The sequence below is a fragment of the Ambystoma mexicanum genome, chromosome 10, assembly GCF_040938575.1.
Source record: "Ambystoma mexicanum isolate Mex_15411 chromosome 10, UKY_AmexF1_1, whole genome shotgun sequence".
Classification (NCBI taxonomy): domain Eukaryota; kingdom Metazoa; phylum Chordata; class Amphibia; order Caudata; family Ambystomatidae; genus Ambystoma; species Ambystoma mexicanum.
In genome coordinates this window covers 1,239,043,088-1,239,068,984 of record NC_090932.1, presented here as the reverse complement: position 1 = coordinate 1,239,068,984, position 25,897 = coordinate 1,239,043,088, and the positions used below count along the sequence as shown (strand labels likewise).

Below are 25,897 nucleotides of genomic sequence, written 5' to 3'. Positions count from 1 at the left end.
CTACAGCCTCTCCTCTATTCTTTGTGCCTAAGAAAAGAGAAAAGTTAAGGACATGTATTGATTATTGCGCAGTCAATGCTGTAACTATAAAGAATCGCTATCCTTTACCTCTGATCAGGGAACTCTTGGATCAGTTGAAGACAACTACCATTTTCACTAAGTTGGAACTCGGGGGATTTTACCATTTGGTAAGAATGCTCTCCGGAGACTAATGGAAGACAGCGTTTTGTACCCATTATTGGTTGCACGAGTATCAGCCTTTCGCGCTCTTCAATGCTCCTGTCACCTTCCGGTGTTGAGCTTCAAAAATAGCCCGTAGTTTTAATTATCTACGGCTTACTCCTCTTGCTTGATTATATCGTCCGTCTTGCCCATATCTTTTCGCTGCGTTGTAATTGGTCACGGCGTCATAGTGGATCATGGCGTCCTCGCAGTGCTGTCGCTTGCGGGTCTTTAGTCTTTAGGCTCGAGACGAAAGACCCGCAAGCGACAGCATTGCAAACACCGGTGCCATAACTACATTCAAGCTGGGCAAAAGACATACAGGTCCCTCTCAACGGATAATCACAAAATCAAGAACATAGACATCAGAAAATAACATCTGAATCACGGCACTTGAACAAAAAATTCATTCACTCTGCAAACTTGCTTAAATTCAAGTTAAGTGAAAAGCAGAATTAGAAAAGACTGTTGCACAGCACAACTCATGAAAAGGAAGAAACCTCCTCTTTCTCTCTAAACAACTACGCTCTAGTCCAACCACAACAAAATAAAAGTATCCAACAAAATATTGTGAAAAACTGGGGATTTGCTGAACTTTTTGTCAACCTGTTAAAGCAATGTACTATCCTGAAGAGGGCTACAACAAAAACAGCAGAACACCAGGGACGGTGTTGATGTAATCTGTTAGCCGAAACATATGTAGACATCCCGCAGACATTTGAAAAACCTTGTCTATTTGTAGCATAAGAATCCTTCTTATGCTGTACATTCACAGTGTGTTCCCCCAAAATGCAATATAATAAATACTTTGAAAATCGTATGCAGTGTGATAAATTATAACTGTCACTTACTAACCACAGTCACTACTGGTAGAAAACGTGATATTTCTGGACTTTTTACTTTTTTCTTTTTTCTAATTGTAAGACTAACTTTAATGTGTGTGGTGCCTTGTGGAAAGCGCCCGCTACATGTTTGTGTTGTGAAATATTTGATTAAAATTTGTTTTTACTTTGTCTATGAAAAAAATTCTTTGGTTCATATGTAATTTGGATAGATGAAATAGATAATCTATCCCAATTCTTTCCCTTGACAATTCTCTATAAGTGGACTAAGAGAGGGGTAATTGAGCCTCCTCACAGCTGCAAGGTTTGAGGTCTTGGGTGGGCACTCAGGCTGCAACCCATGCACACCCTCCCATAGAAATTGTTTAGTCGTGCCATGACACCAAGATGGCAGGTCATACTAGCCATTAAAAAAACCTGACTTTTTCTTAACCTGTGGTGCTGGTGGCCCGGCGTCACCTCCGATATATGTTGATACCTGCACAATTTGCACCCAATGAAAAAGACACCAAAGAAAGCCCAAAGGGCTGCTGCACCCTTTGCTGATACCTCCATATCCTTTGCATACCATTGCCATGGATTTTGTTTCTGATCTTCCGCTTGTTTTAGGCTACAACACCATCTTGGCGGTAGTTGATAGCTTTACCAAGATGGGACATTTCATAACCACTCGGACTGCCGTCAGCTCTGGCCCCAGCATCCCTATTTTTTCATCAAGTGATCCAGCTTCATGGGTTAGCTATTGCCATTGTGACTGATCGGGGTACCCAATTCACTGCCCGATTTTGGAGGGCCCTTACAAGCTTGTTGGGTATTGATCACTGTCCTCTACTTGTCATGCCTAGACCAACAGACAGACCGAACGTCTCAACCAAACCCTAGAGCAGTAGTCTTCAAACGTCTTAAGGCTGAGTCCCCCGACCATGTGGCATAAAGGTTTACTTCTGAGGCCCCCCACCAAACGAGCAGGCTACTGCATGGAGATGGGTGGTTGAGCAGGATGGACGTTGCACACATACATGCCATCGTACCTCATTCCATACAGGAGATGGTAGTGTAATCGTGGTTTACATTGTAAATCCAGAACTACAAATCTCAGAATGCAAAGAAAAAGCAAGTACTGGATGAGCATCTCCCGAGAGGAATGGAACATGTTGCCATGTATGCACGATGGGGGTAAAGTGGTGGGAGGCATACGTGGTGCACAGGTTCACATACTACATATCCATAGGTACGGAAGGTGGTTGGTTATATTGTTCCTTTGCATTTTGTGTCACTATAGTTTTTTTCTGTCTCCTCTCTCCTGTTTTGCCTCTGCAAGCCTTCATCCCATTTTGTCCTCTTTCTGTCCCCATCCTTTTCTGTCTCTTCAGTCTTAAGCCCTTCTTGCTCTCCCAGCCGCACACACTCTCCGCCCTTCCATTTTTCTTCCTCTCGATCCCTTCTGACTCTTCTCTCCCTTATCCTCCCTTTCTATCTGACCTCTTACTACAGGCCTCTTGTGCCTTCCGTTTCCATCAACATTAATGTATTTCACTCACCCTTCAATTTAATTCTCACTCCTTCTCTTCTCCCTGCCATGTTTCTTCTCCCACACCCCTCCTGTCCATTCCTCCTTTCGCTGTTCGTCCCATGCGGTGACCCTTCCCTTTACTTCACACTCCTCTTCATCCCTTTCTGGTTCCTCTTTCCCATTCCTCTCAATCACTCTCCTTTTTCTTTTCCGCCAACAGAAACAAATACCAGCACCTTTTGTGAGCACATAACCCGTCCGACCCAAGTGCCTATAAGTTGGGTGTGATTCTGCCAGGTGATGTGCTCACAGCCGCGCGAAGCAGAGGGGGGCTAAAGTTCTTGCTTATGTGGCGAGGAGGAAAACAGCCGCACCCTCTCATTCCAGAGGCCCATTCACACCGCATGTGAATGGAACCTTTGAGAGAAAGGTCGGACTTTCCGCGCTGCAAAGGAACATTTGCATGCGGAGTGGCTGTTTATTTGTTTTCAAGCTTTGGAATTCGTGCCGCCCTCCTGGAAACGGCAGTACACACCACCCCCTAAGGGGGGTGTGTCTCAGTATGAGGGAGAGTGCATGAATAACAGTGTAGGTGTGAAAGTGAGTGTACGTGGTGGGAGAGTGAAGGTGATGGTGGTGGTAAAGATGGAGAGTAGAGTAAGAAAGGTACTAAGTAGAGTGTGTGCAAAGATCAGTAAACTGAAGGAGTAGACAGGGTGGAAAGACCAGGATGATAAGGGAGAGAGATGAAAAGAGCAAGGTGAGGAGAGAGAGAGAGAGATGGGGGGGGGGGGGCAAGAGTGTACAGAGAGAACGGTGAGACGAGCAGAACATTGAAGAAAGACCGAGAAGGAAGTGAGATGAGCAGAGTTAGAGGAAGAGACTTGTAAGATCGAGGTGAGGCAGAGTGGACGGAGAGAGGGAGAGAGAGATAGTGATGGGAGGAGAGAGATCGAGAACCTACCCGTGCAGTCAGCCATCGGAAGGAGCTGAAGAATCCCTTGTAAATTCCCATAGGGAGTTAGTCAGAGAAGACCATGGCTGTTGGTTTATCCACATGATCAGCTAAGCAAGGCCAACATAGCAGGGGCTACTGTTTAATAGTGCAACATCTAGGAATATTGTGGAGTTGGCGGGGTGTCGGGCTGGGTGGAGGGACCCCACGAGAAGGTTGAGATATCGAACTCCCTCGCCAGACTACCCCAAATCTTCTGGTTGTACTGTTGAATTCAAATAAAAACCTCAAAATCCATTATCCTAATCTCTGTCTGTGAGGCCATATGTGACAACCTGTAGATAAAGAGAATAATACAGACATATGCATTCAAGCACACATACACCTAGGAAGGGACTTGCTATACAAATAGAGTTACACAGGCACAGGGCTCCGGCAGCACCCAGCCCCACTCACCGTACTTATGGCTTTGATCGATATTTAGCTTTGATGGCAGATCCCAGACCAGGCTTGCAGGCTTGAAACTGGCCACAGAGAAGAGTGTGAGTGGACCAATCAGTTTCTCCGATTCCATGGACTGGCGATTGTTTGCCTCTGCATTAGGGGCTGAATCTGTACAATGCATTCAAACAACGCCAATTCTCTGAACTGCAATGTCACGGTCTCGGGCTTAAGTGTGACCTGGTTTTACCAGCTATGAAGTACAGCATGGCATGAGGTTCCAAACATATTTTGTGTGCCTTTTCTGCCAGGGCCTGCAGCACCACTGCCTCAAAGTAGAGCCAGCCAATGGGTGTAGGTTGGTAAGCAGTAAGCAGGAAAACTACAAGCAGCCTGTGACTTGCATGCACAAGTTACGACAGCAACTACTGCAGTTTGGAACAGCATTGCACTCATGTTGCCGGTGATATAACGTGCATGCACTGGGCTGGCCCGACTTTGCATATTTAATGAGCTAGGTTGAGCCATTCTGTGTGAATGCTCACTCTGCTACTTGCTGTCAAAGTATTTCTGCTCCCCGCCACTGGCTTGAAACTGTAGGCTGCTGGCAGGGCATTAAGAAGGGTGTGGAAGCCCCTCTACTGAGAACAAACATGTGTCAAACACCCTGTTCTGTGCAATTTCTTCCGGAGGCTCTGCAATCACGTTTTAGCTCCCTGCATCCTTTACAGAGGACCAATATCTATTTGCATATCAGTCTGGTCCCACCCAGAATGACAGACCTGCCCAAAATACTAGGCAATTCTCCTCTGAACAAGAGTACCATCAGCAGCCCCAGACACGTGTTTCGGCCTTGCTGGGCCTCCTCCTTGAGGTTAAGCAACCACACTGCTTCCGCTTCTCCTTCTTCCTCTCTTCTCCTTCTAAATGGCCTGCACGTGAGGGGGCCTTTTAAGCTTCTCTGTCTCCCTCAGGTGTGGGTCATCTGAGTTAACGATGTAACCACTCCTGCAACATTGCACCTTTTTAGCGTTCTTCTTCGTCCCAGTACTTGGGGAACTATTTGATTTGGCGTCCCTAATGACAGTTTTTGACGTTATATTTTTACTTTTAAACCCAGTTCTGTTCTCTATAATATTCTTAAAAGGAACATCATGAAGATTAGTCATCCGATCTGATTGAAAAGAAGAAGGCAGTTCTTTTACGCTGTTATTCACAGATTTACTTTTACTGTACCATTGGGTGTTAGGAAGGTTTTTAACTTCACAAGTATTTTTTTTTCTCCAAAGGCCTAGGAGTTTGATTGTTTTCACCCCTATTCATATGTGTATCTTGTGTTACAGAGAGAGGGTAATTAAAACAAGCCATTACATACTTTGGAATTTAAAAGAAATCCTCCTTGGAAGAAGATACATACTGTCTCATCCCACAGAGTCCTCCCATTCCCCTTGGCCTTTTCTCCTCCCAGGTGATCCTCCCGCGAACACCACCCCAAAGGTCAGGATCAGGAAGCATCTGCGTTTCCCCCGTCCGCCTGGGTGGAGACTTTAGTCAGGAGTTTGTAGGATTCATCACAGTATGAGTATGTTGGATGGCAAACCTGTGGATGATGTTGGGCGCTGGGAGGATTTAATAGTCCAAGGATTTAGCTGGTTAGCTGATGGTTTTAGTTAAGCATCAGGTCAGACATATCATGTTGGTGTTAAAAATTGTTGCTTTATTATTGTTTTTGAAATACACCAGAGCATCTAAAAACATTCATGTGGCAGATAATGCCAGTTGTTCAACTGAGGTGAGTGCACACAGCCGACGCGTGTTTCGACCTAAGTCTTTTTCAGGGCTGTGAGTAGTGCATGTGATTAAGTGGTTTAAAGTTCAGTGAATGACGCAGTGACATTGTTGTGGACCACAGTTTGATTGGCAAATTGAACATAGAAGCACAATCATGAAAAAGTCACATGATAATTGTATGGTATGCAGAAAGAATTTATGACAGGGCAGGCAAAGGAGCAGAGTTGGTTAAGTTTTAAGGTGGTGATAGTGAGTGAAGGTGAGGTGATTTGCAGAAGGCATGTAGGGTGTTACAGTAGTTCGTAATCATATTCAATTTATTGCATATTAATAATCAAGGCAGTGAGCAATCATACACAGGACACAAACGAGCAAAGTACCAAGGGAGAGAAGGAGAGAGAAGGTTAAGTCAGTCGGTAGTTGGAGCCATTTAAGAATGTTAGGGCAATGGGTTAGAGTGAATGGGTGGTGTCGCTTACCCAATTGAGTCAAGATTAGGCTCTTGATAGAGCTGGTGGCTGGTCCTCCCGGGTCAGGGTCCCAGTAAGGCTGGATAACCAATTCTGAGGAGAATAAGTAGAATAACGAGTATGAGGACAGAGATGTGAGGGCACCTAAGTAGGTGGCACAGGCGCCTGGGGGGTGGGAGGAGTAGGCTTGAGTGGAGCGGTAGGCTGCCAGGAGGAAGGAAAGTGGGGCTGAAGAGCCGCGAAAAAGGATGGACAGCCATGATGAGCCAATGAATATAGAAGGCGTAAATGGCCAGGTGTGCAGCCCATGGAGGGGGCTGTTGCGTGAGTGGCCAGAGAGGCGGAGTGACCCCGGGTCCTGGTAAGGGACCATGTGCTGGCGTCGGGGGTGCCCGCAAGCGATGCGGTGCAGTGTTCCGATGCGAATCGGAAAGGAAGAAGGGCAGGACGTGGCAAATCCGGATCTTGGTGGAATGGGAGGAGTGTGGGAAGTGGTTGGCCCGTATGGGGGGGGGCCGAGCCTGTGCAGGTAGTTCGCATTCTGCCAGAGTGGCACTGCTAGAAGGAGCGGGTGGTGCGAGAGGGAGCACAGGTCCAGTGGACAGGAGCGGGTGGACTCAGTAAGAGGGTAGTGGGACCGCGCTAAAGCGGCGGGCATGAATCAAAGCCCGGACTTACCTAATGCCGCATCGGCAGGAGAGCGCCGTGGATCCCGTGTCACTTGGCGGTGCGTGAGGAAGGCTGTGAGGACTTCCTGGTAAAAATAATAAGAAGCTTGTTACAATTGGTCGTCGCGACGAGCCTGCTGATTGGAAGCTGCAAAATTGAGCCTGATTGGGCAACCTGCAGTTGCATGCTTGCTGGGGAACCCAATGGTTTCTATTGCATGACGGTGTAAGGGCGATTCCCTGGTTTGGAACGGGGCAGAGATGGATATGTGGGTTCAGGTGCAGAGCAGCTGCAACGAACATGGTAGCAATAAAATAGGGACAATGCCACAGGGGTATCAGAAACGAGGGCCGGTAATGCGGTAGAATACCCGAAATGGAGTGAGGTGGGATGGGGATGTGTTGTAGCACAGCGGTAGTACGATTGCTGGATCAGGGGAATCCCAGCCCCATGGGGTGTGTATGTATAGCTGCGCCGCTAACGCTGAGTGTGGTGAAAGAGCCCCCTGGGGAGGGTTGAGAGGGGAATTAATAGGGACCCTGAGGTTAGCTGGTAGGAAGGTGATCTGATCTAGGGGAGGGGCAAGTGACCCTAGTTGGATTGGCTACATGGGTGGATGTGTAAAGTCCGAGTGGTTGTTGAAAAGAATTGCAAGGGCAAAATGAAAAGCTAATGTGGTAATGCGAAGGGCCCAGTCCCATGAGCTGAATTAGGGGGCACAATTAATGTCATTTATCATGAATTGGAACGGCCCTAAAATTAGGGAAGGATGCGGGCGAAGTGGCAAGGGGCGCAGGGCGGCAAATTGTGAGGAGGAAAAGGGGGTTGGAGATAGATGGTCACATGGTTTACAGCATCCCACGGGGGATGATCATGTGTAGGGGGATGGAATTGAGCCATGGTGGGGACATTGTGTACAGGTCATGGTACGCGGCCCGGGTGGACATGTTTAGAAAGCCCAGTTATATTCACAAGAAAACATGGAAGTCATGATCACTGTTTAGACTGATGGTGATGGTTCTATATTTGCATATTAGGCCAGCCTCTTTTCGTCGAAGCAGCAGTTCCCTGTCGCCTCCCCTTGCGTGCGGTGGTATTGATTCCAATCCCACGAAGGTGATGTTTCCCTTGTTGTCCAGCTGGTGGTGTTCTTGCCAGTGGACGGCCAGTGGGTATTTGCTTTCTTGAGAGTGCAGGGAGCTGAGGTGTTCCCTGATTCTGGTTCTGAGTTCTCTCTTTGTACTTCCGATGTATTTTCGATTGCATACACATATAATGGTATAGATTACATATTTGGATTTGCAATTGATATATTGTTTGATTACATGTGTATTGGTTTCACTAAATTTGACATTCTTAGTAGTTGTGGCAAATTTACACATGAAGCACATTCCACATTTGTAAAAACCTACTGGTTTATTACTCTTGAGCCAGTTGTCGTTAGTATTAGGGATCAGTTCCATAAAGGATGGGCTTAGCATGGTTTTAAGGGTTCTGGCCTTGGTGTAGGTCAAACAGGGTTTCTCAGGTATCCATGCTCTGATGTCTTCATCAATTGATAGGATATGCCAATGTTTCTTCAAGATCCTCTGTACTTTGTTGCTGTCACTGCTATATTGAGTGATGTATCTTGGTTGGTTGTCATTCAAAGTTAGACCTCTGGTATGTTCCTTGGGAGTCAGTAAGGTGCAGCGTTCTCTTTTGTTCGCCATTGCTTCAGCTACTTTTATTGCTTGTTCAGGGTAGCCCCTCTCTGAGAAACGTTTGGTGAGGACCGTGCATTCTTCTCCGTATGCAGGCAGAGTGCTACAGTTCCTTTTAGCACGTAGGAATTCTCCTTTTGGGATATAATTAATGACTGATTTTTTGTGGCAACTGGATTTGTGTAATACTGAATTTACTTCTGTAGGTTGTTGTTGTGAGTTCAGTTCCTACTGGCCTGATGGTAATGTCCAAAAAATCAATGGAGGTGTTACTTGAAGTTCCTGTTAGTTCGATGCCGAAGTTGTTTTTGTTCAGGTATGGTTTGAATGATTCCAGTTGTTCTATAGTTCCGCACCAAATCATCAGGATGTCATCTATGCAGCGCATCCAGGTGTGAATCTGTTTGTAGAAATCGTTGTTAGCAAAGGCGTGCACCTGTTCATAGTGATGCATAAATAGGTTGGCCATCGATGGTGCATAGGTGGCCCCCATGGCAATGCCTTTGGTTTGTCTGTAGTATTTCTGGTTGAATAGAAAGACCGTGTTGGTTAGTGAAAATTCCAAAAGTTCTTTGGTAAATTCCAAGTGTGACCAAAAAGAGGCTGATGCTTTTGAAAAAGCAAATTCTATGGCTTTGAGTGCTAGTTTGTGGTCTATGGAAGTATAGAGAGCTTTAACGTCCAGGGTTACTAAAAAGAAGTCTGTGCTCCACTTGTTATTTTGTAAGACCAAGAGAGTGTGCATGGTGTCACGCAAGAAGGTAGGTATCTTGGGTACTTCTGGAGCTAGGACGTTATTGATGTATTGGTTGAGCGATTCTGTTATCCATCCAATTCCACTCAATATGGGTCGACCTTCTGGTATAGTGTCGAATTATTTGTGTATCTTTGGAAGAAAATAAATTGTCGGCATCCTGGGATGTCCTGGGTGAAGGTATTTCCTTTCCTCGTCAGATAGGAGTCCACTTTTGTACCATTTAGTCAGCAGGATGTTGACTTGTATTAGGATTTCATTGGTAGGATTGATATTGATAACGTCATAGCATCCCGGTGTGGTGAGATGGTTGAGGGCCATTTGTATGTAATCTCCTCTGTCCATGATGACAACATTGCCACCTTTGTCAGCTTCTTTGATTATGATTTGGTGATTCTTCTGTAGTTCTTTCAGTGCCAGTCTCTCGTGATTGGTAATGTTGTCAGTTCCTCCTAGGTGTTTGCATCTCCTCTTGTCTTACAATGCCTGGAGGTCGCATGTGACTGCCTGGTTAAAGATTTCAATTGCATTCTCACCTTGTAGGTTTGGAGTAAATTTGGATTTGGGCTTCATTTCCGGTATTTTCAAGTTTCTTTCTTCAATGTCCAATTCTTGCAAGGTCTGGTGCATGGTCTGTGTTTCCATGGTAGGTGATTGTTCAAGAGTAGTTAGAAGGTGAGTGTGTTCCAGGTGTTCCATGTCTATGGTACTCCATGGTACTGTCATGGTCCTGGTAGGCTTCCATTTAATTTGTTTAGCAAAATATTTTTTGAGTTTAAGTTTCCTGGTATATTTGAAATGGTCTATCTGTGCATTCACATAGTTGGTGTTATTGGCTGGAGTGAAAGAGAGACCCTTGTTCAGGATTTCAATGTCATGATCCGAAAGGGTATGCTTGGAAAGATTGGTTACTAGGTACGTTGTCTTGGTGCTGTCTGTTGTGTTTTGGATCATGTCAATCTGATAGCACTTTCTTGTTCCTCTTGCATATTTCTTGATGCCCACTCTTGTGCCTCTCTTGGTTCTAATCTTGGTGGTATGTTGCCTCTGGTAGGGTCTAAAAAACGAACCTGCTTCTGTTGTTGTTGTTGGGGGGCGCGTGATCCTTTTTTATAGCGTTGCATCTCATCAAGGAAATTGTAGCCTATGCTTCTGTTGATTTCATGTAGTCTGGATAGTCTTGGTACTGTGATTGTTGTTTAGCCTCTTAATGAGTCCACCCGCTCGTGTCCACTGGACCTGTGCTCCCTCTCGCACCACCCACTCCTTCTAGCAGAATGTGAACTACCTGCACAGGCTCGGCCCCCCCCTCCATACGGGCCAACCACTTCCCACACTCCTCCCATTCCACCAAGATCCGGATCCGCCACATCCTGCCCTTCTTCCTTTCCGATTTGCATCGGAACACTGCACTGCATCGCTTGCGGGCACCCCCGACGCCAGCACATGGTCCCTTACCAGGACCCAGGGTCACTCCGCCTCCCAGGCCTCCCTTCCTACCCGCCACTCACGCAACAGCCCCCTCCATGGGCTGCACATCTGGCCATTTACGCCTTCTATATTCATTGGCTCATCATGGCTGTCCATCCTTTTTCGCGGCTCTCCAGCCCCATTTTCCTTTCCTCATGGCAGCCTACCGCTCCACTCAAGCCTACTCCTCCCACCCCCCCAGGCACCTGTGCCACCTACTTAGGTGCCCTCACATCTCTGTCCTCATACTCAAGTTATTCTACTTATTCTCCTCAGAATTGGCCCTACTGGCACCCTGACCCGGGAGGACCAGCCTCCAACTCTATCAAGAGCCTAATCTTGACTCAATTGGGTAAGCGACACCACCCATTCACTCTAACCCATTGCCCTAACATTCTTAAATGGCTCCCCCTACCGACTGACTTAACCTTCTCTCTCCTTCTCTCCCTTGGTACTTTGCTCGTTTGTGTCCTGTGTATGATTGCTCACTGCCTTGATTATTAATATGCAATAAATTGAATATGATTACGAACTACTGTAACACCCTACATGCCTTCCACAAATCATCTCACCTTCACTCACTATCACCACCTTAAAACTTAACCAACTCTGCTCCTTTGCCTGCCCCGTCATAAATTCTTTCTGCATACCATACAATTATCATGTGACTTTTTCATGATTGTGCTTCTATGTTCAATTTGCCAATCAAACTGTAGTCCACAACAATGTCACTGCGTCATTCACTGAACTTGAAACCACTTAATCACATGCACTACTCACAGCCCTGAAAAAGACTTAGGTCGAAACACGCGTCGGCTTTGTGCACTCACCTCAGTTGAACAACTGGCATTATCTGCCACATGAATGTTTTTAGATGCTGTGGTGTATTTCAAAAACGATAATAAAGCAACAATTTTTAACACCAACATGATATGTCTGACCTGATGCTTAACTAAAACCATCAGCTAACCAGCTAAATCCTTGGACTATTAAATCCTCCCAGCGCCCGACATCATCTACAGGTTTGCCATCCAACCTACTCATTCAGCCAATTGGGAACCCCGGAGTTGGTCCCCAGACAAAACAGGAGTCAGGCTGCGGGCTAACTGACAATTACTTCATAAACAAAGTGCGCAGTAGACTGTGAGTCCCGACCCAGACAACTTCATCCAACTACAACCTTCATCACAGTATGTATGCAGTTGTATTACAGTAGATGCACACTGTTGTGATTTTTAGGATCAGAGTTGCTTTGGTTAGTCAAACCATTGATAGAGGGATGTAAAATTACTTTAATGTTGAGCACCATTATGTGTTTATGCAGCGTGGCCCCTGGCTCTTTGCGGAAGGAATCACCCAATAAGCTGTAGTGTGTATGAAGAAGACAAAAGCTACAGTAGCTGCAATGCACCATTCTGTGGCTGGATGGAAGTATCAAGCCCCCATACATGTGCCATCAAGCAGATGAGTCGAAGTTTGCTCTTGCTGCAACACTTGTTTATTTGCTCACTGTGGTGTTTCTTTTCTTTCTTTTTATTCATTACTAGGAAAAGCGATCCATATTGGTTGTGTTTTGGATCCTGATTTTCCTTTCTGGCAACACCTTTTACCTGCTATACGCCTTCAGCTCCCAGCATCTGTACAACAGGTGAGCGGCCTTGCATTGTCAGGAAGTGTCTTGGTAAAGTTATAAACAATCCACGTAGGGACATTCTAGCCATGTTTCTAGGGGACGACCTAAATTACTCATGTTCTAGGCTACAGTGGCCTCCTGACTTCTGGTTTGTGATTTACAATGGTGACCCTTGGGTTCCCCTGACCCTCCTCCTCCTCCCCCACCTTAGATACCTCCACTGGCGAGGAAGTGTAGTTTGCAAATATCTGCATCTGTCGAAAGACAATATTGGGGTGCAGCCTACGCTGCCAGAAGTTTCTGGGCAGCACATTCCCCCTATAAGTAACAAATGTGACCTATTTTCAAGAGGCAGAAGCAACAACATGGTACTTTGCGCATGAATGTTCAATTCTTTGCACATTCATGTGTGCAGCTTTTCAAAGATAAATGAAAGCGAGAATAAGCTATGCAGAAAAGGTGAAAAATAGAGTGGGAGAAAATTGGTGCACGCGAGTTAAAGAATGGTGAATATGAGAGCAATTTAGACTGATTTGAAGTGAGTTTTGTGTCTGTTAGGGCAACGTAGAGGAAGGAATAACATACCACGTGTGCTGCTTTTACCATGTTTATGTAGGGGAAAGTCTTCAAGCGGGTGGGTGAGTAAGTTTAAAGGGAATTGGACTATTGATTTTTTCACCACTGAAAAAACCTTGAATGAAATGTTCCAATGCACAGCAGAATATCCAATGGTGGGAGAAGACTGTGCCACTTTTCCATTACAAAAGAAGATAATTAAGGTGGAATGCAAGTTTCTCTAAGCAGTAATACTATTTCCATTTCTTTCAATGTTGGTCAATTTCACACTGAGGCATACAGGGAATGTTTCTGATTAGCAGGAAGGACCTTTGCTTGATCTACTGTTGTTGGGGAACGTCATGAAGAAGTAACAGAAGAGAGGTAGTTGTGCCACTGACATCCATGCCACTGCTCTGGAATATCCCCAAGATGCATGGGTGCGTGAGGATAAACTAGGAGAGCAGTTAGTCTATTTCCATTTGTAGTTTTGGCTATTAAGTGGCGCCACCTTTAAGCCAAAACTATTGCATTAAAGTGCAGCTAGGAAGAAATGGAATATGAGGCTGGACACAAAGCTTGTAGGTGTTTGGTTATTTAGCCGGCCATTGACTGCCCATAGCTATGTTAATCCCTAGGGCGATTCTTACCCACTTCTGCCCTCCCTGCCAAGAGCACATCCTCCTGGCTTCTCTCAGCTAACCTTATCAAGCCTTACTATTAAACATTGTGCTCTAAGTGCCTGCCAGGGTTTTTTGTAAAGCAGTCTACTAAGAGTTCATGACATAATTGGAGCTATAAACACGCTACGGGTGTAATATAAATGCCTTAACCAAGTCTGAGCACTCTGTGTGTCCTTCACCAAAGTCCGCTTAAAAGCAAGCATCAGCAAAGCCAACAATTTTGGCTTGTGTATAATTATTAGAGATTTGCCTGGCTCTGCTATTATATGTCCAAGTACTCGCACCATTTTGAAGATGCTACCATTGATGGCCATTTAATACCACTACAGCAGTGCCTGGCAGATGCATTTCCCATGTCTACACAAAAGCCCAAACCGTTGGCATTGCTTATGTCTTGGAATGTCTCTAAGGTGAGGAAGAATAAGGAGTCTGGTGGTTTGTTGCCATCTCTGTAAACAGGCGAGAGTCTCGGGCAGGTATGGGGGGGGGGGGGCGGTCATTAACTGGGGGGGAAAAAGATGCATCACTGAGTGCTCTCATTTAAAAACTGTTTTTGCAATATCTATGTCTTAATGGGGGTGATGGAAGCCTCTTCATTTCCCTAGTAACCCCTTGTAACCCATTCCACTTCCAAACGGACAGCCCGAGCAGTGTACCTGACATGTCCTGCTACTACAGTCAGGCGAAGTCAGGCAATTACTGGCAGTCACGCACACCTGACTTCCATTAAACTTCCCCACACGGATAAAAGGCGTAGCACGAGAGCACACTATGAGCGAGGCAAAGCACACGAAGGAATAACAGTTTCGAGTCGGCAGCTGAACGAGGGGAGAAAGACGGCAAACCAAGCAGGGTTTGCAAGAAGGGAAATACCTTTGACCTACTCGGCAAGACATTGTTACTTTCAAGAAACCTTTGAGGCAGAAAACTTCAGGACACCAGGAAACCAGGCTAAAGGATCCTACACTGGGTGTCGGAGATACCGGAGGCCCTCCCGCGTAACTGACCAAGGCGGGAAGGAGCAGCAGCCGCTGTGGTATCGTCCTTGGCTTCAAGCACAAAGAAGCACCAGAAAGATCAACAAAGACGGTGAGTTGGGGAGACCGATGCAAGACTGGTCTGTGTTGAGGTCAAGGTTGTAATCGGCTACATTGTATAACGAGCGCTGGAACAAACATTTGTAAACGCATGTGATGAAAGACGCGAGTAAAGCTAAATGACTGATGAATGTTTGAACGTGAGAAGGAAAGATACAATATCGTTGATAGCGTGGTCCAGCACCATTAATGTGCTCAATTGAAGGTCTCTGTAAGGTATCCCACCAAGAAGTGGTAGAAATGAAAGTAGAAGATTGATCAGAACATTGTACAAAGTGAATCGAAGTAAACAAAACCCATCGCACATTTCGAAAGTCTTCTGATATCAAGAGTAAACCATAGAAAGTGAGACTGTATGGTCCAAGCCTAAACGAGGGAGACCAAATGTGAATATTGTGAAAAAGCGATCCGAGCCCGGACAAGGGCGATCCATGGTCCGAGCCCGAGACCAAGTGTAAACATTGTGGTAAAAAAGGAGGTCCAAGCCTGAAGGAGGGAGGCCCACGATGAATACTGAAAGCGAGAACTTGTGCATGTGAAGATCCTAATAAGAGTGCAACTTTGATATTTGTTTGTTACGACCGGCCCTCTGTGATGAGAAACTGTTATTGGAAGAGGCTTTGGCAGAAGGCCTTGATACCTTTGCTTTGAACTGTATCCTTGTGGCATAGAAGCCAGAGTGTGGGCAAAGCTTGAGTGTGCCGCCTTGCCCCATGCTGAAAATGTAGGGAAGGGAAGCCATCCTGTTAGCCAGCCTGACATATTGTTGCTTGAACACTTTTATTTTTGCACAATCCCACACCATTTTGTATTTAGAAGTAAGGATTGGCAATAGGTTTATTAGTATAGGCCTTTTTATTTTGACAGAGACTTGACGCTGACTGTGTTATTATTCAGTGGTCATAGCTTGCTCCCATCCTTAGATTTAGGTTAGATAGGCGTTCAACCAACCCATTGAAGTTCAATAAACGCCCTTTAACTGTGTTCACTTGTGTCTATTTTCACTGTTTGATACCATGCCTTCCTTAGACTAAGTTCCTCATATCTGGTGGCATGCGCTCCTCGCACAGCAAATCGGCCAAGCGGCTTGAATCATAGTTTGTCTGCAAAGAGAGGAACAGTAGACGATCCTTCTCTTGTCACGCACCCACCCTCTGGAACTTGATCCCAATATCAGATTGTATCGGAATGCTCCCACAATGCTCCAATTTTGCAGATCTCGCAAAACTTAACTTTTTCAACATCTGAAAGAAGACTAATCCCAATGGACGCACATACCGATGAACAGACCAAAACTACTGTTAAAAGATGCCAGCCGAAATGCTGGCTACCCACACCATGTACAGAGCTTTGCTGCTCTCGATTTCGGTCTGTGCCTTAAACAATAAAATAAAAATTCTGTGCTAATAACACAACATCTACAAAACCGTTCAATTTGGCAAAGAAGGTACACACCACACAGTATCAGGTATAGAATATCAGTCATGCAAGGCTATCCACATAGAAATTGATCAATGGTGGGCTGCTCAGTGTCAGGCTCATCTGTATGCTGAGGTGTTACGGCTGCTTATTTAATTACTCTGTGATCGGACTGTTTTATACTGTGTTGTCTCAGTAACAGGGCCGCTCTTTACCCCCAAGTCTGTTTCATGGATACTCGGTACCCAATGGCTCAGTAACTTGGCTGTTCTGTACTACAGTTTCGCAGTATCTCAGCTGCTCCTAATGGTTCTGTATCAAGGTTGTTCATTATCAGATTGCTCAGTGTCATTGCTGCTCTTCACTCGGATGGATCAGTGTATTTGTGTTTTTATTTTACTTTATATAGCGCCTTTTGTGAAAAGCGATTTACATGAGAAAACGTCATCGGTACATGGCATTAGTAATACAAATCCATGTTCAAATACTGACCGTGACAATCAATCAGGGGACTGAAGCAAGTGAGTTTTTAAAGAAGAACGGAACAGAGAATAAGAAGTAATGGAACAAAGACAAAGGGGAAGCTTCTTCCAATGAAGAGGAGTTGAAAAGAACGAAAGGGGGATTGAGCATAGGGAGGATGAGGAACATTCAGTTTTCAAAAAACTGAAGAACTGAGAGAGCGAGGAGGAGAATGGAATGATGGAGATGCAAGATAGCTGGGGGCAAGTCCGTACAGGGATTTAAAAACTAAGCAAAGAAAATTTAATTTAAGCTTAGAATGGAAAAACAGCCAGCCAAGTGAGTCGAGGGAAGAGGAGATCGAGTCTCGGCTAGCGAGAAGACAGAGTGAACGAATAGACGAGTGATAGATTGATTTAAGAGGAGCAAGACGCGAAAAAGGATGACCAAAGAATGCAACAGAACAGTAGAATAAACAAGAGAATATTAGCGAAGAGATAAGAAGTTGGGTGGCGTGAAAAGTGAGAAAAGGACTAACTCTATGAATGTTGTAGGGATGAAATCGACAGGCACGAGATGTAAGGGAAATATGGTGAGCAAAGGAGAGATTAGAATCGAAATCGAGACCAAGATTGTGACAAGTGTTGGCGTGAAAGAATAGGACTTCAGTCTTTCCGGCATTTAAAGTAAGGAAATGAGAGGCCATCCAGGGTTTAATAGCAGAAAGACAAGTTGAGAGAGTAGAAGGAATATCAGGCGTAAAAGACGAAAAGGATAGAAACAGTTGAGTGTCGTTAGCGTAAAAGTGGTGCGATAATCCAGAAGAAGAAATTATAGGAGCAAGAAATTAAGTGTATAAGGAGAATAGAAAAGGACCAAGGAACACTGTGGTCAAGGGAAAAAGAAGAAGAGGTGTTACTACCCCATGAGACAGCAAAAGTATGGTTGGACAAGTAAGAAGAGAACCATGATTGAATAGCAACACGGAAACCGAAAGAGGAGAGAGGGTTCAGAAGCAAAGAGTGATCCACAGTGTCGAAAGCAGCAGATAAATCCAGAAGAATAAGAACAGAGGCGTGTTTAGACTATAGAGCCGTGAGAAGAGAGTTAAGTACATACGTCAGAGCTGTTTCAGTGGAGTGATGGGGACGAAAGCCAGACTGGGTAGCAGGGGTGTTGCTAGGTCTGGAAAAGATCTGGGGCTATGCTACTTTTGGGACCGTCGGGACTGGGGGCTAGCTAGCCTTTTTGGTTGAAACCCCTGAGCTTCTATCCAGGGCTACAACCAAAAGACCCAGGGCTATAGCCCCCTCAGCCCCCCCCTAGCAATGCTTCTGCTGGGTAGGAGGAAGAAGTGATAGATCAGACACGCATGATGAGAGTTGTGAGGACACAAGATGCTTAGATAAAAAAGGTAAAAGAGATATAGGGCGAAAGTTTGAGACAAGAAGGGACAAAGCTGTAGGCTTTTTTAGAATAGGAATAATAATCGCGTCTTTGAAAGCGGAAGGGAAAGTAGAGGTAGAAAGACGGATGTTAAAGAAGTGAGAAAGGGTATCAAAAGCAGATTAGATTTTTAAGAATGAGTAGTGAAGGGATGGGATCAGTGGGGGCAGCAGTGGGTGGACTTTGGCTAAGAGAAGAATCACCTCAGACTCAACGACTGGGGCAAAGTTAGAAACCGTATTAGTGAAGGAGAAGGGTTATAAGAATGTGAGGATAGAATGTCCTGACGTAGAAAGTGAACTTTAGAAGAGAAGAAATTTGCAAGATCAGATGCTGATAAAGATGAGTTAATGGAGGGATCAGGTGTTAATGTTTGGAAAAGGCGACAAGGTTGAGTAGATTCGCCTGAATACTGATGGTCCAGCAGCAATTTAACTCTCATACCTGATGGTTCCACAATAGGACTGCTCTGTACAAACAGTTGCTTATTGTCAAGGCCACCCAGTGTAAGACTGGCTTCTAACAGGGCTCTGCCATGTAGCAGTTGCTTTGTGTACCTTGAACCTCTCTTATGAGAGTCACTCTTTCACTCTCGTCTGTTTGAATCTTCTAATGATTGGCCTTGAGGCAGTGACCCATATAGTTTAGATGAGGAAACGGGAAAGGGAAAAGGGTATAGAGTGCTGAGAAAGACATGCTTAAAGTGCTGCAAAACTAAAACCTTGATGGAAGTGCCTTGCCCTATACCATTGTCTGTGTAAACCACTGTTTTTAATTATTTATTTTCTTAATTTTCTCTTGATTTGCTGTTTGTATTTCTTTCATTCTCTAGTAGTCATTCTCTAGTAGTCATTGTTCTTTTGTTTTTCTTTTAGGTTTATCATTTACCCATTCTGAGATTTGCATGTTGTGAGTATTTAGTTATTTCATTTAACTTTTTTAAATGTCCTGATTACTTTACCAATGATTCAGTTCTTGTCTAGTTTAGGTACTAGCAACATTCAACCTATCTGCATACACCATCCTTCCAGAACAGGTTTGCCTCTCCTTTAATTTTGATGTTTATGTTCAAGGACTTGTGGAGTATCATAAATGCTGTGCATCCATCTCCTCAAAAGACGGTTTCATTAACTTGAGTGTCTAGGATCTCACTGCCAGGAGAGAAAGTCTGATCAATGAGATTTGAGAACAGTGTGGCGGTGTGGGAATAAAATAGCATTGTTTATCCCTGATCTAAATTAAACTTCATTGGCAGCTTTTTGTGTGAGGTTTGTGTCCCAAAATGTAGTCAAACTGCAGATCTGTATAGAGGTGTATTTGGAAGAGCTTTGTGTGGACGGTGAGATGCAAAAGCCACAAGATTAGAATAGCATGCTTGTAAAGCTTTGTTCCCGAGGACAGAAAGTGAGGTTAGGATATATTGACAGAGCGGTTTGTGTGTAAGATGTAGGAATGAAAGTTTTAGGCTAACCTCTCATCTTAAAGGTGTGCTGGAAGAACTGTGTGAGAGACCAGAAAATCTAAACTTGAATATTATACAGTCCATCATGTCAGGATAGAGTATCATCAGCAGAGCTTTTTGTAAGATGGGGCTGAGTGTCCAGGCTTTAGGATGCCAGTGTTTAGATGTGTTGACCATGTGTGGGGTTGTCTGCTGTGCCATGTTCGGGTCCAGAGACCAGGAGCAAGCCCTCATATTATTTTCTTTGTATTTTATGATGCTATTGATTTCCAGCCTCATCTTCTTGCGGCCCACCTTGGATGGCCTGGATTTCTTCGACCTCATGTGGATGGTGGGCATCTCCGACTTTGTGCTGAAGTATGCTACAGTTGTCTTGAAGTGCTTGGTAGTCGCTCTGCCTAGGATCTTACTGGAGGTAAAATCTAAGGTAAGCACACATTTGGGGGTTTCATTTTAAAAGAATTGAAGCTAACAAACTGCAATTTGGGATTCTGCATTCTTCATACGAGAGTCCTGAGACTTTCTCAGTTGGCGGTCTACTTGGGCAAGAGATAATGTACATAGTCTGTGGGAGGACATTTTGACCAAATCCAGATTGTAATTCAGATTTTTCTTCCTTCACGTTGATACTGAGTGAATATTGGGGCTGGTGGCATTTATCAGTTGTGGAAAGTTTTACCGTACATGTTCTGGGTTAATGAGCCAGTATCGGAGTCTTTTTTAGCTTACTTCAACCCAGTAATGCATTTCACTTCTAGCTGAGCAGGAAAGCTACATCTTTAGGTTTGAAATCTTCAGGTGGGTTATGGGGGGGTCATTTGTCAGTGAGACTTCAAAAGCAGTGCCCTGGTTCTTGAAAGTATGTGTTATCCGTAGTTGCCAAGCAACAAACCTTTCATATATTCACATACTTTGAATACTTCCCCATCGGCACACTCTGGTTCCTTGGTATAATAAATTACATTAGCATTAGTTGAATGCCTCATATAGTAGCCCATCTAACTCATGTGGTCCCTTTCTTCCCTGGTTGCTGTGCATGTAGGCAATAGGTTTAATCAGAGTAGAAAATCTTCTGGTTTTTCTCTGCTCATCGTGTGCATGGAAGTTTGGGTACATGGCACTTAGTTTTTCAGGACTTGTATCATCTAAAACGTTTTTTATTTTGGTTTTCTTGTAAATGCTAACTTGTGTTCCTTGCCACACCAGCTGACTCACTCAGGCTACTGTTTCCTCCTCTGTGCCATCTTATTCTGGGAAGCGTCTCTTGCTGTGATTTGACAGGGCCCTGTGACCGATCGTGGGTTTTCGTCCCTTCTGTCCGAGGGGGGGGGGCACCCCCTATGAGGCTAGGGCGGTGAGCCCTCTGCACAGGACCCTCCCTAAGGGTCTAGGCAAGAGGGACCTCAATGGGAGTGACTCCCCCTTAGGTAACGAAATTCCATTCCGAGGAGGAATTCCCCAGACCAAATTCCCTATCTGCATGGGACTACCTGCTATAATGACTAATCGGTCATCCTTATGTTTGGCTTCAGGCAATGTGGGAATAAAACAGCCATACCAAGGAAAAGGAGATGTCTTTTTAAAAATAAACGTGTATATAACTGGGACGAGTAGCTCTTGTGAAGAGAGAGAGTATGGTACTGAGGGGAAGCCCCCTTAGTTGATTACGCCTTGGCAGGAGTGTGACGTGAGTGTTTCAGCTTGCAACTTTTGTTTCTGCAGCAGTGCTCAACAGTAAATGCACTGGTTCCGTCTTTCTACACTGTCTATAGCAGGAGGAGGAACTTAGCCTCCAAATATCTCCCCCCAAAGTGGAGCGTAGCGGGAGTGTGAAGTGAGCAGCTGATCACTTACTCCGGTATTGTACTAATCTTCACTGTGTCACATTGTGTGAAGTGCCCTAAAACTGCTTTTCTGCGGATACCTTCGCCAACGAATTGACGTGGGCTGCGGTTCAAAAGACAGGCTTTGTTGTTTATTTGTACACTGCCGGTGCCGCTCAGGTGCTTAATACTGCAGTCTGTGTAGCCCGCAAGCTCAGTGAAAGACAGAATTTGGATGGATAATTTTAATTCTTGCTGGTTTAGGCACACACACTCTGTTACTGCCTTTACAGCTTTGAACAATCTCCCAATCGAAGGTAAGTGGTTTTTTCTTTACACAGAGTGACTGTGGGCCTAGGTGCCTTGAGCTCTGTCGTATTGTTATTCTTTGCCACACCTCCTCCGGCCTCGTTTTTAATCTTGGTGTTTTTACTTGCCTATGTCTTTGGAGCTATGGAGACCTGCGCGTACAAACAATACCAGGTGCCTTTTACTCTGAAGAAGGTGACCGTGGGGTGTTTTTTATCTTGGAGCCCTCTAACCATGTGCCAATCTGACTGTCTCCCAATTTAAAAAGGGCGACTGCTGGAACTGGTACCTTGGAGCCAGTATCATCGGTTGGAGCTTTTAACACTGTGGTATTGAATATACTCCAGCAAGCTTTCCGACTTAACATAGATTCCGACATCAGCCCTTTTCATCTAATACAACTTCTTATCGCGCTTTCCTGTCCCACCATATATGCCTGCAGTCACTATGAGCCACCCCTTATGATCTGGCGATCGTGCTGCATGCATGGGTACATTCAAGGCAGCTCGTAACCTAAAAAAGCAGGCCACTAAGACTCCTAAAGCAAGCAAAATCTACCATGATGGGGATTACCAACTCCATCTGTGACTTGAATGGCATTGAGGAGTGCCAACGAGAGAAGATAACACCTTTCCTAAAACTGAACTATAACTCTAATAGAAAAATCAACTCTCCTCCGAAGACATCAGCTGCCTCCGATCTTATGAATCAAGACTAGAATCCCCTCCAGGGGTATCACTACATAATATCCCCAACAAAAATATTGCCGTTTGGTTCCCCATCAGCAATATTTTTGGGGGGGATATTATGTGGGAGCGTGGGTTGCGGGGGTGTCCCCCGCAGGGTCCATGTGTGATATTTCTTTCATTCTCTAGTAGTCATTGTTCTTTTGTTTTTCTTTTAGGTTTATCATTTACCCATTCTGAGATTCGCAATATTTTTGTGGCGAAATTAACACATGGAACCCCTCCAGGATAGTATGGTGATGGCCATAGGTATGAGTTTAGAGGCCGAATCAAATATGGATTTATCTATACCTTCCGATTCTCATCAAGCCAAACCACTCCATTGCAGATTTGTCATGTTCCCCAAATTTAACTGCAATTGCACAGAACGCATATGCGAAATCGACGGATATCCACGTGAGTCCCTCATCTCTGGACCCTCCTGGCCCTGAGACTTTTAGTATGGAGACATCATTTTTTATTATATTGAACTCTTTACTTGACCTGTGTAATTCATATGGAACAATTATCTATGAAATCCCAATTTGACAAATTTGGAAAACAGTCTGTGAATGTACAAGTAACCAGGAAGCTTAACCCGGATGGGGACAAGATATGTGCTCCCACTATATTAGGTCCTGAGTATCCTGTATGATTAAAGTCCCCCTGCATCGTTATTAATGAGCAAAAAATCCATAATCAGCAGGGGAATCCCAAAACGAAAGGTGGTAATATAGCCCCCGCTCTAGGCAGGAAGCACATTAAAAAATCGAAGCACAATGCACTAAATGTTAATCATGGTATTGCTAACCCCTCTAGTATCGGGGTGGCAGCCCAGGCTTTGTCTACAGTCTTCCCCAAGAGCATGACCTATATTGAAACCCCTAAGGGATTTGAAATTGTAGGGAAGGTACAATCTAAAAAAGATCAGGGTTATATCCCTGGCTTAAAACTTGTCTGACAGTTTATTCAATAAAATATTTTTGGCTGGAGTCTCACAAATCTGAGACAATTTCCTACAGTCAGTACAAAACCCTAGAATGGGACATGATGACACAGGACACCCTAATAGCACTGCACAATGGGTTCCAGACATCCAGCAACCTGAATGTATTCCTGAAAATATCTGTTTGGTTGAGGGAGAGGAACAGATGTCCCATTAAACGTGGACAACTCTGCCTTTATAAAATTCTATGGTTACCCTTGATAATGTTTTAAATTCTATGTATACAGAAACATTTTTGGTAACAGATCTATATGCCACCACGGCGAGTCCTTTCTTAAACCGCACTAACATGCTTGAATTGCTGTATCAATTCCTGGCTTTTAGCAAGATCTCATCCCACGAGTTAAAGACAGTTGAGATTCCACGGTCATGTTGGGGACCAAATTGGGCTGTAATACACTGGGTATCACCCATTATAGCTGAGCTCATTATGATACAGGCACCCTTTTTTTGAGAGCTTGGATATGAATTTGCGAGGGTCCAGTGCAAGTCTCACTGATAATATGATGAACAATATAGTCACCAGAGTTTGTCAGTAGCTCCATTTTTAAAAAGCAATTTACCAATGAGACAAGCAAACCACTTCCCTAAAGCTAAGGGATGAAGTGGACTGAATTGCGTGCCCCAATTGCAATCAAGTAAAAATTAGATCCTGGAACACCAGAGGTTTACCTTCTTTTATCTCTCTCTAACCCTGAGGGCACTCTATTGCTATTAGCGGCTGATATTATTATTCTACTGCAGGAGACTTGGCTTAGGAAAGATCTCTATATTGATGGATATACAGTCTACCAAACCCCAGCACGCAAAAACATGTTGGGTAGGCCGTTCGGGGGTCTTATCATTGCCATCGCTAACCATTTGCAGGCTACCACCCCAAAACTAGTGTGGAGTTCAGACTATATCCTAGCTATTATGATAACCATCCCAGGGGTGAGATGGAAGGCTGAAATTCTATTGATAACGTCTACAACCCGCATGGAAGTGACAACACGAAATATATTATAGATCAGATAGAATATCTGATAGACTCATAGAAAATGAAATACCCCAAAGGCTTATTCTATGTCATAGGAGATCTGAATTTCCAATGCCCTCTCTTCCCGGAAAAAAGGGTGAGGGTGCTGGAATGCCCCACCTATGTTAGAAATGAGTATGAGGTGTGAGCCATTGAACCTGAAGAAAATGAAGGGCTGATAAGCCAAGATCTTTGGACCTCACTGATCTGAAAATATTGATTCCATCAATTGAGAAATGTGAGAAACAATGACTTGTTTTATCCTTGGTCTAATGGTCGACAATTTACTTGGATTGATTTTGTGTTGTTTGAAGTAGCTGGGTACGTACCCATCAGTGGGTTTAGGCTTATTGCTAATAATCTTAGTGACCATGTAATAACTGAATTCTCCCTGGAAATAACACCCAAGATTGGTCAGAAGAGATTGAATGGAGACTATTGTATTAGCAATGGGGGTAATCATATAAAATGGTCTAGAAATAAATTATGCAACCTCAATGTTTCGCAAATAGCCGCACTGACCGAGGATAATTTTCCCTCATTTGCCAATATGGAGACCTTTTTATTCCATCGTTCAGAACTCATTAATCATGGCTCTGAACCAGCAACATAAAATCACCTCCAGCAGTTGCACTCCTAAGAATATATGACCTGATCGCAGCCAAAAGGAAAAAGAACTCTGTAGCAACATTCGCTGGCTTAAAAGAAACATACAGGATGCTGATACAAGAACCATGAGGGTAAGAAAACTGAAGATGCAACACAAAAATTGGTATAGGATGCATAAAGGCTCTATGTCATCTGGACAGTGGAAACTAATGTTTATGGCATTAAAAGACAACAATATGCAACGATGTTGGCACATCTATAAAAAGTATCATTCTGGGATGATAGGAATTCGAGAGATCAACCCTATTGCCATTGATTGCTGGAGAACCTATATACTGTTTCTCTATTATCGAGAGCAAATTACTGAGATCAGCAGTGATTATTGGAACATAGGGGATAAAGAATTCTTTAAGTAGCAGAAAGTGAAAAAATAATTGGGTACATGAAGCCATCAAGGGCACCTGGCCCTGACGGACTACCAAATGTATTATTTAAGGTAAACACAAAGGTATGGGCCTAAATTCTGAACATAGTTTTCAGCAAGATATTAATGTACGGGAAAAATACAGAAGTCCTGGAAATGCTCAGTGCTAATCCCTATTTACAAAAAAGTTGCCAGAGACAGTCCGTCTAATTACAGATTCCTGACAATGATAGATTCTAGTGCCAACATCTTCAGCAAATTGTTCTTGTATTATATTAATGCATGGTTGGTAGAAAACAAGATACTGAGTAACCAACAATCTGGTTTTCGAAAATGGTTATAGTACCATGTCTAATGTCTGGGGGTTTCATCCATTTTATATGTACTACTTTGCTA

General features: G+C 44.3%; 1 protein-coding gene across 2 annotated transcripts in view; it reads left to right on the top strand.

The window, feature by feature from the left end:
* RNFT2 (ring finger protein, transmembrane 2) overlaps positions 1 to 25,897 on the top strand; it is a 594,232-nt gene that overhangs the window by 279,880 nt on the left and 288,455 nt on the right. For both annotated transcript variants that reach the window (XM_069619214.1, XM_069619215.1), the window contains 2 exons: positions 12,378 to 12,478; positions 19,861 to 20,014. In XM_069619214.1, the coding sequence (XP_069475315.1) occupies positions 12,378 to 12,478; positions 19,861 to 20,014 (255 nt within the window). The remainder of the gene's footprint in view (positions 1 to 12,377; positions 12,479 to 19,860; positions 20,015 to 25,897) is intronic.